This window comes from Dermacentor silvarum, chromosome 8 (genome assembly GCF_013339745.2).
Source record: "Dermacentor silvarum isolate Dsil-2018 chromosome 8, BIME_Dsil_1.4, whole genome shotgun sequence".
Taxonomy (NCBI): Eukaryota; Metazoa; Arthropoda; class Arachnida; order Ixodida; family Ixodidae; genus Dermacentor; species Dermacentor silvarum.
The window spans coordinates 65,001,074-65,014,822 of NC_051161.1; the positions used below are offsets into that span (position 1 = coordinate 65,001,074).

Below are 13,749 nucleotides of genomic sequence, written 5' to 3' on the forward strand. Positions count from 1 at the left end.
TCCAAATCCACGCCCCAGCGGCGGCTTCCACCGAGTAAGACACCAATCTCGAACGCTATGTGCTTGCTCACTGCATGAGACGGAAGCAATCGCAGAGCCGGAAACACGTCATAGAAGCCATGTTTTGGACATATCGGATGTTTAAAACATGGCATCTGTGACATGTTTCCGGCTCCCTAATCGTTTCCGTTGCATGCAGCCAGCTAGCGCATGACCTTCGATATTAGCTTTGTTACCCAGAGAGAGCCGTCGCTGGGGCGTGGATTTGGACACCACCTATTGCTAGCTACTCCTGGGTACCAAAACCAAGACTGTCTCGTAAAAAGAAGTATTACACTAAATTATTTAGCACGTTTCGACGTTTTCTGTGATTTTTTCTAGAGCTTAGATGGGTTTGGAACTTCACGTAACGCAGAAAAATGACAACTCGGAAATGTCACGTCAGAACGCCTTTAATCGTCGGCGCTTTTACCTAAGTTTAACGCGGCGTGGTAGGGCTTGCGTCATCAGCTCTGACTAAACATGCACAAACACTCTCTCTCTCTTTTCTAAATTTCCTGTAGCCTGCACAGTTTGGCAATGACACAGCCACCAAGTCGGCGTTCCTGTTCAACCCCAGAAGGAGGAGTGACAAGTTCCCCATTATGCGGCCCAGGCTGAGGACTACGACGAGACGCCCACCGCCCGAACCAACCACGCCCCGTCAAGAGAACTTGCAGGTGTGTCTCGTACGCTATAGTACTTAGCTGGAGGTGCTACGCAATCAGTGTGCCGCAAGGCGACCGCACTGTTCGAGTGGCGAGGTTACACGTCCGATTCACTTCTATAAAGCATCATCGGCAGCACATGTGGTTCTCATAAGGGGCAACAGTAATAAAAAGTGAATGAAGAGTCATTAAACCACACCTGGTTTGATCACATATAACCACAGCGTATTGTAAAAAAAAATAACTGAACCAATACACGCAAGCAAGTGTGCCATTACAATAGAATTAATATACGTAATCTGCACCAATATGAAAGGGAACACCTAATTTATGTTCAAACGGCGATATTTACAAACATTAAGTTAGAGCCCAACTCACTGCTATTTGCAGTTCTCTTTTCGAAAAATTCTGGTCAAGAATTTCAAGCAGACACAACTCAAATTATTGCCGGCTTTATACGTTCGGGCCGGCGTTGCTATTCATATTGCGCAGCCGGGAACATAATTAGAAATAACAATTGAAATAACAATGGAAACAAAAAGAACACTTTCATATGAGGAAATTGCATCGCAGGAAGAAAAATTGGAGGATGCTTAAGCTTCGCCTTTAAGAGTAGAACGCGATAGCGTTATCGGGACCCGTTTGCATCGCATCGTTCGCATACGGTAAGTACGCTTCATTCACTGCAACACTGAGCGTGGGAAAGCCAGTTTACAAAGACCAAGCTCACACCAATCCCCTTAAAGTCGGTTTCAATTTTAAACAGGAATGCATTGCTAGAAATACGTTTTTTTCAGGGGCAATATAAATGGTCTTATATTGAAATGTGAAGGCCCTAGCACCTTTTTCTTTATTAGTTTATTGATTGTTTGCGGTTGCCCCGACGCGCGCGCGTCTCCAAAACGAATTAGCAGGCGAAGTCCCAATTTGACCTGCCTGAAACAGTGTTGCACGTAGGCTCCCTAACCTGCCTTCCTTAGGGAGCCTACATGCAACGCTGTTTTATTTTACAGCGTTGCATGTAGGCTCCCTAACCTGCCTAGGATGCGAGCGCCATCTGGATATCATTTTCGCAAGTAAAGTGCCCGAACGCGCGGCTGTAGGTCTGGTAGAAATGCTGGAAAAGGGGTTTGTGTTTGAGTTTCCTCGTAGCAGAATTAGGTTTTCTCGTTCATTCAAATTACAATCTGACGCCGATTGGCAAACCATCCGACGGCGAATCTGATGCCGAATGGTAAAGTCCTACTTTACCATTTTTATGATGTATTTCACTGTGAGAAATTCAATTTTTGTTCACCAAAACCTTGCACCACGTGGAGGGCCTGCGCGGTCGGGGTGGTTGAGGATGATTTTATCCGCCACTCGCCGACATCGCACGCCGACGCCTGTTGCCGACGCCGGATTTTCTGCGACTCGGGGCCCTTAACGCTGTCGCGTTAAAATACTTACAGAAAGGGCAAACAGTACCGCAGAGCAATGAAGAACATCACCGATTGAGGGGTGGCTTAATAAGTTGCGAGGAAATCCGCAATTTAACTGGCTTGCGTTCGGTGCACTGACACAGCTGGCTACTATACACCATGTTCACTACACCGTAACGTCACCATGTATTGCTGCCAAAATTATATTTTATTATTTTCTTACAATTCTTAGCATGCTTCAGAAGGATGGTTCTGTACATATTCCTCTTTGTACCTTGACACTGCACTTTATCTTGCGAATAATGTCTAAAGCATGTTGTGTATTCATATTATGCACATTTATCAGTACATCTAATAAGTTATTTTTCCTTCTAGTCTATTGGCTTCGATTATTGCATTATATGCATGGCTAATTGCTAATATGAATTATATGCCCTGTAAAAACACTTGCACGAGCTCGGTATATGCGGTTTCGTAAGTGAACCACTATAACGTGCAGAAGAATAAAAAAGAAACATAACCCATAATACGCTTCTTTGCAACAGAACGCATCAAAACGATGCATATCTTGCTATCTGTTTCCACGTACTTTCATATTTCAGGCGTCGTGTTTTGTAGCATATTTTAACGTAACCAGCAGCTAGGATATCCGCTGACTTTTGAATGCGTCTTTCCTTGAATACGCGTAAATTGCGGCTGAACAAGCTGAGAAAACTTCTATTAGATGAACTGAAAAGCCGGGACATCTCGGTACGAGCGATATCCTGTACATGCGAATGCCGGCTTGCTTTCGACTGTGTCTGCACGCACGTAGTAGCGGCTACCTGTAAAGCTCGCTTCGCCACAATAAGACAACGTGACAGGAGAAGCCCGCTTCCGTGAATTCTTGCGTCGTACAGGCGATGATTTGGAAGTGTTCATGTACGCGTGAAAACTAACCGAGAAGGTTACCATGACAGCAGTAAACGTCGTAAACTCCAATGTTATGGGCATAATTTACATCTTAGAGAATATGAATGGCCAGCGACGTCTAAGCGCCAACATATCCTTAAACACAGCTATAAAAAATATGGGGCGTACGTCATTCTATCGCTCTGCTGTGCAAGCAAGCCACAATTCATAATGTGGAATAGAAGCCCGCCGTCAGTTCCCGAAAAATATTTCTACGCAGACATTCTGAAAGTGTTACTGCAATGAGAGTTTAATATACTTCATGTTTAAATGCACACTGCCTTTAAAAAATCTGTTATCTCTCTCTCCAAAGTAGAAAACACAGGCGAGCAAAAAAGATAAATGTTACGCGGATTTGGATTTTATAACATTCAGGCGTCGATGGTTTCTCGGAGATGGTGGCTGTCCAATGTTAACGCTCGCCTTTTGCGACCGCGTGGCGCGCAGGTGAAGCGCCAGGCGGTGCTCGAGTCGGTGCTCAAACAGGCTGACATCTTCGAGCTGTCGTCGTCGGACTTCAGCCCGGCGGTGGCGTGGCCCGTGCCCCGTCGGCCGGCGTCCCGCCGGTTCCGGCCCAACGCCGTCACGCAGCCTTCGACGGCGCGGCCGCTGCTCAAGCTGCGACAGCCCAAGCCCACGAGGCCCCCCGCGTACTCGCTGGACGGCTTCGTGCCCAAGCCGTCCATCATCCGCATCACCACCACCGAGGCTCCGCTGCACATACGCAAGATGTACGCGTCGCCCAAGACCGAGGCGCCCCCGTTCCGCAAGAACGCGCCGCGCTTCGGAGCCAAGAAGTTCAAGGTATGTGCTCCCCCCTTTTCCCCGTCAATGCGGGCGGAAACGTCGCAGGTATTTGCGCACGGTGGTTGACGTCGCCGCCTCCGTTATAGACTATTAATGCGAAATCACTATTTGTCCCATGAGGTATAAAAGCAGGCGTTGTCCTCAACGAGTGCTGCCAAGAATCATAAGCGTGGATTAAGGTGGATTATGGTTGGTACAGATTGGAGGAAGGCGGGATAAGGTGGATTCAAGTGTATTGAGGTTGGTACAAATTAGAGCAAGGTGGATTAAGGTGAGTTAAGGTAGAGTTGTGAAGGACACGTGACGATGTATGACATGATGCATTATGGCATGTCGATGTATGACATGACGCCAATTAATTAGAAAAGTCATAATGCTTTCGCATCTGACTCACGTAAAGCTACTTGAGTGACTGCCAATTTTTTCATCTGCGCTGTGGCAGCAGTGGGGTCTAGGTTGCATGTAAGCTCCCTAGTGGGGTCACAACCCCAGAAAACTACCGGTCATGCTTTTTTCACAGCCAAGTTAGCCAAGAAAAAATAAGAATTTCGTTCTATAGTTTGCTATAGGTACATGTTCTTGATCTATTAAGATATAAGGAACGTGCCCGATGCGTCGAGGTCATGTGTGTAGCTTCCTTGTTGCACTTAGTAGCAAAATTCATTTGTCAGTCTTTATAACTCCACAGCAAAACTGGTGCCAGCTGGAGACCTCTACGTATTTATGGGCTAGTATGTTGGAACGGTAGCCTTTTGGGACCTGTGTGTATGTAAACATAGAAATCGTCTATAACTGAGCGGATACGCTGTATCATCGGTGTTTCGAAATGTGTTCGGCCTTTTCTGAATACTCGTCCTCTGCGCGTATGACAGACGAAATATACTGGTACTTCAAGCTTGGTGGCGTGGGCAAGTGCGAGGCAGTTTTATTGCGATAGCAATTATATGGACACTCAAAAGCAGATTTCTGCCGTCGGCGTCGCCGTCGCCGTCGCCGTCGCCGTCGCCGTCGCCGTGAGGTTACGTATGACGTCATTTTGAGATGAAATCGTCGCCGCGCGCCGAACGCTGTATGTGCGAGTGAAAGGGCGCGAGGGGCGGTGCTGATGCCAGCGTCCCTTCGAATGCTGGCATTAGTGAGAACAAACGCGTTCTGTCGCCGTGCCGTTAGTGTCATAATGCAGTACTTCAGGCGGCGGCACCGCCCCGAGCAAGAGCGCGGGTACACGGAGGAGTGTTAGATATATAAGGCTGCGGCATCAAGTGCCTATTTATATCAGAGGCTCCAGCAACGTTTGTGGCGCAATGGGTTAAACGCATCTTGATCGGCGGGCAAAACGCCGATGGCGTCGACAACAGTCTGCGTGTTGTTGCTACCAAAGCATGTTTGTGGAACTTTTTCTTCTGGGCATTCATGCTTCGCCCTGGGCGAAACTGTGACATTTATGAAAGAAAAGAACTTGTATAGGTTGCATTAGTACAGGCGGAAATACCGTAGCAGGAATGAAGTTTGGGGTGGGGGGGGGGGGCACTTGCTGAAGGCCTGCACTATTTGAAGAAATCACCTATTTTTCAGTAATTAATTGGAATCGGTAAGCTCGGAAAGATCAAAATTTCGGGGAGGGGGTGGGCCCTTAGCCCCCCCCCCCCCCCCCCCCCCTGGCTACGGATCTGCATTAGTGGCTTCATGCTACTTTTAGGTGAACGACCATGTCTTCCTTTGCATTGACATTTTAGCCATATCAGATTAATTGTTCGTAGAGAAACGAATAGTTTGTCTGAATGCAGTGAAAGTAATACATGAACACAGATTCCAGACCTTCCGCTCCAACCTGATGTGCTATATTGTCATGAAATAAAGGGGAGAAAAAGATCGCGTTTTAATACTCTTGCTAAGCGTTATTCGCAAAAATTTGTCTGTTAACTTTACCAGTTTCTGAAGGCAGAGATTCATGCACGTGTACATGTTGACGGCTGATGTTAGGAGGGTATGTGTATTGTGTATGTCAAAACGGATGCCTGCCGCGGTACTGTCGCTTTTAGGAGGCCGGTCTTTCTGGGCCGGTCTGGGAGCGCAGAACATTCGTCAAAGACGGACCAAGAGTGTGGATGCCAACTGCTTATTTCAGTTTTTTCGCACATTTCATTCATATCCGTACGTATTTAAAGAGACTCTATAGGTAAGCACTTAATCACTTTAGATAGCTGTGATACTCGTTAAGAACTCTGTTTGCGTTTCTCTTTAAAAAAAAACGAACTCAGTATTTACGGAGAATGTATTGACCATGCTTTCCTTTCTGGAATCTCGTTTCAAAACCACGGTGATGGGGAAACCAATGTGACGTCACTGATTTCGCTGTGCTTTCGCATATTTGCAGCGTCTTCTCGTGTGTGTGTGTGTGTGTGTGTGTGTGTGTGTGTGTGTGTGTGTGTGTGTGTGTGTGTGTGTGTGTGTGTGTGTGTGTGTGTGTGTGTGTGTGTGTGTGTGTGTGTGTGTGTGTGTGTGTGTGTGTGTTCTGTTAATGCCGGGAATGTCACCCAATGTTGCTAGGTCAACTGCCTGTTTCCCGTCGAGCTCAACGTAGTATATTTCCATAAAGACAAAAAACGAAGTAACATCGAGCAAGGTCTATTTAAATCCATGACGTCACGCAGGCCTGGTGCAAGAATTTTGTGGGGGGTGTCGCCACGCGTGTTGCATTTATCAGTGTTTTATTACGATAGCAATTACACGGACACTCGAGGCGCCCCCGCGCCGTCGGTAAACGCAGCCGTGCTGTCGCGGTATCGATGGTGCACGTTCGGGCTGCGTGTGGAGGTTTAGAAGGTCTTCAAAGGCTCCTGAGACAGCCAAGTGGAGGCACCCTCATGCTCTGTCAATCTAGTCTGCAGCGAAGCTAGTGCGGCGTTCTGCTTTCCGCTGCAGGTATGATCAAGCGTTATGCGCCCAAACACTATAGCGTTCTCGCTGAGCAACTGTGTGCATACCACACCGTGGTGGGTACAGTGATCGAAGCGGAACGGACAGTACACTTCAAGCCACAAAAGCTGACTTTTTTTTTAAGCGATAGCTCTACTACTCCACCTACAAACCCTGAAAACGCCTGGTTCCGTAAATCTGACTTTCAACCTCAGCCAAGGTCAAACTGGGACTTATCCTGCCATAATGCGTTTTGACACGCGCGTGCCTTGGGGCAACAGCAAACAATTAATAAAACAATAAACAAAACGTCCTAGGGCCTTCACACCCATCCCCTTGAAGACTGCTTCTAGGGGATGGGTGTAAGCTTGGTCTTTGTTAGCTGGCTTTCCCACATTGTGTGTTGCCGTGAAGCCTACTCATAAAGAAAAACGCGATGCGGACGGGGCCCGATATCGCATTCCACTCTCAAAGGCGAAGCTTAAGCGTCCTCATTTTTTCCATTCTGTCTGACCACGTGCGCCATTGAGGTGCGACGCCTGCATCGCAGGGGGGCGACGCTCCTCATAACACCAGCGTTGTGGGACGCCTGTCGGAGCGCTGTTTCTGCGGCGCAGAAGGAGTCGCCTCGCGTGCTATGTCGCCGCCAACATTTCGCCCCCTCGTATTCTTAGAACACCGTCTGAGGATCTTCACCGCAATGCTAAGCCTTGCTGTTGCCTTCAATGCTTCGCCGTTCGGGCGAAACTTCCCGATTTTGTCTCGCTTTCCAAGCCACGATTATGGTGATACTAGCCCACTTGCTGCCCCCGAAGTGTAAGTTAATTACTTGCCTAACTGAATACTTCTTGTCAGGGTTCCCTTCGAACGAGTTAGAAATCCAGTACATCATTTTACTCATTAAGTAAGCTGTATGTTGCATCGTTGAGTTGTGTAGCGCGTGTTACCCGTTTGTATTCTCCTCCATGTACCCTGTTCTGCCACTCGCTCTGTATCTCATGTTCGGTGCGTTCTGCGCCCCGCTGACAGGCAAAGCCGCTGACGAACGACTACGACGACGATGGTCACTTCCGGAAAGGCCGCAAGCACCAGGACTCCGGGGGCCGCAAGAGCGTGCAGCGCATCATGGGTAGCCGGGGGCCTCGTAAGGGCATCCCGGGGATCGATTACCCCAACTTCCACCGCATCCCGACCACGGGTTTCGACTGCAATGACAAGCTGTTCCCCGGCATGTACGCCGACACCGAGGCCGGTTGCCAGGTGGGTGCATACGCATGGCTTTGGCAGCAGCACTGCCATTAGAGGATGACCTAACGACGCTGTCCGCAGTGCGAACAGAAGCACATTGAAATGCCTCGGCGAGGGCTCGCGAAAGTATGGGCATCGACATAGTGTGACGCGATGCCTTAGGGAACAATTGTAACACATTAGCCCACTGGAAAGCACAAGAGCCCATTTTAGTGAGCGAACAGGAGCAGTTTTCAGTGCTTGCTAAGTGCTCTGAGAGATATGTATACTTTGGTGTCTGTGTATAGACTAAATGTGACCGTGAAGACAGGAGCAGATTAAGCGCCTGAAAATTGCCCCCAGTACATTTCTTGGATCAATTTTGAGCGCTCCTGTTCTCTCACTGAAAAGCCCCGCTACATCTAGCTTTATAATACGAACAGGAGTAGTGGCAAGTGCTTGGAAAGTGGCTTCTCAAGGAGCTCGCGCAGAACTCAAAGGCGCCTCCGACACTGGTCTTGGGAAAGCGCTTTTCGAGCACCTAAAGGTGCTTCTCTCCGCCAATGAGATTAGTTATTAGAGAAAGGTAAATACGCAAATAAATCTTAATTCATTTCACAGAGGCGGAGTGTCACGTGGATCGAACCATCTCTTTCTCCCCGCAAACTCTATATGACCCAGGCGAAGTTAAAAATTTACCAGACAATTTTCTAAGGTCAGTGTTCCTGTCGTTTATAAGGAACTGTCAGTATTACTATTATTCAGGCCAGGTGCCCTCTGGGAAGTAGTGCTGGAAGAGTCTTTTTACACTGAACCATCGATGCATATAAGTTAACCTTATATATATGCATGTGCATATAACAAGAATACTCATCACCGCATTCCTTAATGGGCACCGAAAATAGAGCACACGGGCGTCCCTGCATTATACGGCCACCACAGCTGCAGATCGAGCGCCATATGACCATTGAGTCATCTCTACTTCGCCACACACACAAAATAAATAAAGAAGAAAGGGAGTGGGGGGGGACTTTGCCATTGCATCACAATCGGTATGATTATTAAGATCGCTTGCTTACTCAACTTGACGCCACTTTCAGTTCAATCATCGACGGTCACACATAAAACATTGCACTGTTGTTGTTTTTTTTTTCTTTTTTTCTCTGTTCAGGTGTGGCACATGTGCACCGGAGTTCCTAACCTGGGAGCGAGACACAGCTTCCTCTGTCCCAACGGCACCATCTTCAACGAGCGGAGGGGTGTCTGCGATTGGTGGTACAACGTTGAATGCAGTGAATTCGCCCTCTGAGCTCAAGCAGTTCTCCTCAAAGCGTCTACGGATCCGCTCGCCCGGGCCGGACGCGTACATCGGCGTGTGTTCACGCCACGTGTTCGTAACAGCGCGATCTGCTCGGGACACTTGCGCACAACGATACCCTGCCGCGACGCTGATGTCTGACAGTGCAAGCGCGTTAAATGCCCCACGTTATGTCATCATGGCCGCGTCAATTTCAAAATTAAAAACAACACGTTATCGCCCATTATCAGTTCAGCTGATTAAGGCAGCATCGAAACATGCGCAGAATGCAGTATGCTGTTCGAAGGCTCGTATGGTTAGGTTCTTGGCTGACCAGGTGGCGGATGCCAGCTAAGTATAGTGTGTCCTAACTTGAGAGTTTCGTTTTGCTTAAGCTCTTGCCGGGACTGGAGGTTTTCAGCCAGTTTTGATCGCCGCGACGCACAAATCGTGATGTTCTATTGCAAAAGTCATCTGCCAAACAGTTTCATGCTGAAAACCTGCTTAGTTTCTGGCCGTTAGAGCAGCAACACGAGCCAACGAATCGCATATGTTAAGTGGCAGCCACATAGAGCGTATTCCCAGCGTATTTTCGACATCTCGAAGCCCGGCATCGACGCGTTCATTTCGAGCTTCGCGATAACCCCGCTGTAATTTCGGTCAAAAGGCTTCCTACTTCGTTGTCGGTTAATGCGGACACCAGATGTGATGCGTGACCATAAAAGGCGTGTGTATCACATGCCGTGAAATCACTTCGACTACGCCGGGCAACGTGAGGCCAAAAATGCGCGGAAAAAAGACGTTCTCTGAGGTGATCTGCTCTTACCACTGCTAGTGCCCATAGCGTTCGTTAAGCCATTAACGCATATAAACGAAGTGACCAGGCTATTGGCTTCACGGTTTCTATGTTACGTATGTACAAAAGGCTATCTAGCAGCGACTATTAGTGATCGTTACTACTGAAAACTTTATGAATAGATGATAAAAAGTAGTAAGCGCGACATCTGAGTTAAGCGATTGTGCCTAGTTTTCCCGAGGCGCTTATGTAGCACGACTGTCACGAGCATTGTCATCGAAGGAATGAATCGGCTACAACTTGATGATCAGCGGCGCCTGATCACCCCTGACCTCAAGGTAGTAGCCGATTTAGAGATTGTTGGAGCGAGTACCTGCAACCACATTGTGGCCTGTTCTCACGTTGTGTTATGTTGTGAGCGTCTTCTTCTGCCAAGTAGCTCTCGTGATCATGCGTCGTATTAAGCCAGTTATCCAGCAATGTGTCGCCAATGTCCTCGTTCGAAGAATACATCCAGCGCGTGTGGTAGCCAAGCCTTCACCAACACCACAAAGTACGCGGCATTCAGGATCATGATTAGTCTACTGTCTGATTATGTTATCTGAGCCATGATTGGAGAGATGTCCTTAGTGGAGTGTACGTATCTGCTTTCATTCACAGTGAACATTGTCAGCTTCAGAGGTCGCGGAGAAAGGCTGTACAAGTCCCGCAATGCGCCAGCATGGGCAGTCAAACGGCTGCGCTATGCTTGCAGTCCAAAGTAAGATGTTGGTAGTATACGCGTATTTACGGCTCATGGGATAAAATGAACTGGTATTGTCCGCAGTGGTAGTTAGTCGTCCCGAAGTTTGTCTCTTCCTACATTGGATGCCACTGGTCAAAGATAACTTGGGCAAGATAAGTTCGGCAAAGTTGCGAACAAGATAATTTGAGCAATAAGTATGACCGCCTCACCTTTGGTCTGCGTGTCAGTGAGCAGTTCCCCTTCAGCCTCACCAAAACTGTGCTGAAGTGATTTGTGACGACGTATCCCCGATGCTTACCCGCGATAAGTGATTCGTGACGTCATAATTTGCAGCCTCTCTGAAGTGATATCTACTGTCGCCAAACGACAAAAGCAGAAATGTGAGTGTGGTGTAACAGATGTGACGCGTGTTTCGCAGCTTCTCAAGAGCTCGTGCGATTGGTCGCTCATGGTATATGCAGGGACGTTAAAGGATAGTTAAGTACAGCATTTGCGCAAGGAGCATTTATGATTACACGGCTAGACGCACAGTATAACGAGGGCTTGAATTTTGTGCCTTTCTTTTGTGTCAACGTGCCACGGAAGCTGCGACAAGTCAGTGAGCCAAAACTCCCCGCTCTCTGACGAACGCGTTATGACGTCAGCAGAAGCGTCAACGTCGCGCCGTAAATCGTGCATCGATGTGCGTACTGGTGTTTCGAATACGACATATAGCATCATCTTAAGAAGTGGTTCCTCAGCAAAAAAAAAAAAAAGAAAATAATAATAATTCTGTGCAGTGGACACAGAGATCGACAGAACGCGGGAGAGCCAGTATTGTCGTCACGACTGACGTCACGACAGACTGTTAGCGTGACAACCATACACGGGAACGTTGAACTCAGGATTTACTTCTGCTTGTGTGCCTGTTCTAAGCGTCTGATGTGCTTGAGAATTCCTTCTTCCACCACTTTCAGAAGAAAGAAACTTCAAACTTTCTTATCTGTTCTGCGCACGACATGCTCAAGACCCGGGAATTAGCGCTGTCGCTCAGTCGTCTGATAAGGAAGAACGGGAAGACAGGGCATCTTCGCTCGTATTCCGTTTGACGAGACGCAGTCTTTAGTTGTGCTTGAGATCCTGTCGGGTACGACCGAACAAACGTCTCTGTTGAGTTTGCATCGCCAACTTCCGTCAATTCGTATCTTCGACATTTTCCACTCTTCGAAATCTCGGTGTCTATTTTTTTTCTTGTTCTTTCTCTGTAGTGCGTTGATATATTTATTTTTACAATATTGTTACAATTTCTTGCGCGTTGGTGTTGAACGAAAAGAGCGTATACATTATTTTTATTTACGTGGTGGCAACGCAACTTGAGGACTTCCTATAGCAAGGGCCCATGTTAGCACTTAACATGTCTAGATGCACCTTTCTATTAACAACGGGTAAAACCTAAGTCCTGGAGCTATCACTTACTTCCTTACGCCAAGCTCAAACGTTCTTATCGCTTCACAACTTACGCTTCTTCGACTAAGCTAAGAGCTGACACTGTTGCTTCTTATCAATCTTTGATATTTATTGAATGGTCTTTCTTCCATGTCTCGTCTATACGTTGTCCCGTGAGCTCTGGGTCAGCGCTATCTTTTCTGCACTTCTGCGTGCGCTTACTAGGTAATATTTGTTCTACCCTTACTCCCTTTTACTTCTTTTCATTTTTTGCACAACATGGATGGCCTATATTGTGGTCACAGGCCTACCGCAGTTCAACTATTCACCTCCAAATGCCCGCTTTGGTTGCTGGGTCGACGAGAACCTTATTATGGGTTGTTTGTTTCCTCATACTGTTATAGCCATGAAACTCCGCATTCACACACTCGCATCGTGCACACGGTATTTTAGACATCCACTGCTGTCGCGGTAACCTTTATCAAAGGTGTGCATTTTCGTGTATTCGTGCACCTGGAAACCAGAAATTACTTTCTGCAACTGGATCCTTTAGTGGATGCAATGATTAAATTCGCCAAAAAAACAACCGAAATATCAATATAAATTTGCCGTGAGTTCGATTTAGAAGTTACAGCACGAGTGTGTGAAAACTGCCTCCTTTTGTATAAAAGTTACCACGACAAAAGCGTATGCTCGCCAAGTCATTGCTTTGTCCCAGTATTTGAACACTCGTTTCGTACATTCCGCCAATGCTTTATTTGAAAGCGCGAGCAAATGATTTCCACGACTACTGCTTTGAGAGCCTAAATCTTACCCCTATCGTTTTCACATCAACCATTCTTTTTTCCTCCAGGAAAAATTAGGAGCACAGTACACTTTGAATTGACATTCGTTTAGAAGCTACCACGCATCTCTAAACCGCTTACGTCGTTTTCGTTTGCTTTTGCCTTTAGGAATCTAGAGATTATCAGGGTCCATCAATGGCTTCTAGCAACAGTTAATTCATCTTGCCAATGCAACATCGTGGTCGGGCTTAAAGCAGATGTAACCGATTACTTCGTTGCAGCTAATCTTCACCGCAGGTTGTCATCCATCAAAGCTTCGAATTTTTTCTGCCTGCTTTTCAATCACGCAGTTTAAAAAAAAAAACTTGCACATCTCAGCAGCTAATATGCCTCCTGCCCACAGTGAATCGCTTTGTACTGGTACTGTTATATCCACCTTCGCCGTTTTACAGCGGAGTAATGTTCACACAAAAACAAGGCAAAACAAAAAAGCACAACAGCTCTTTCGCCACGTTCACATAAAACGTCTACTTTCGGTGGTCTATGAACGTTTTTTTTTTTTTCGTGCACATTGTATATACATTATATTGAACAATAAATGTTGTTTCCAAATGTCAAGCTTCGTGGTTATTCATTTGATATCACGTATCATTTTCTCTTACGTATCTA

General features: G+C 47.0%; 1 protein-coding gene across 1 annotated transcript in view; it reads left to right on the forward strand.

Moving 5' to 3' along the window:
- Positions 1-13,407, forward strand: part of LOC119461363 (uncharacterized) — a 171,884-nt gene extending 158,477 nt beyond the window's left edge. Inside the window, exons 3-6 of the mRNA XM_037722646.2 lie at positions 564-719; positions 3,527-3,883; positions 7,835-8,065; positions 9,204-13,407. Of these exons, the coding sequence (XP_037578574.1) occupies positions 564-719; positions 3,527-3,883; positions 7,835-8,065; positions 9,204-9,341 (882 nt within the window). The 3' untranslated portion in view covers positions 9,342-13,407. The remainder of the gene's footprint in view (positions 1-563; positions 720-3,526; positions 3,884-7,834; positions 8,066-9,203) is intronic.
- Positions 13,408-13,749: the final 342 nt, after the last annotated feature.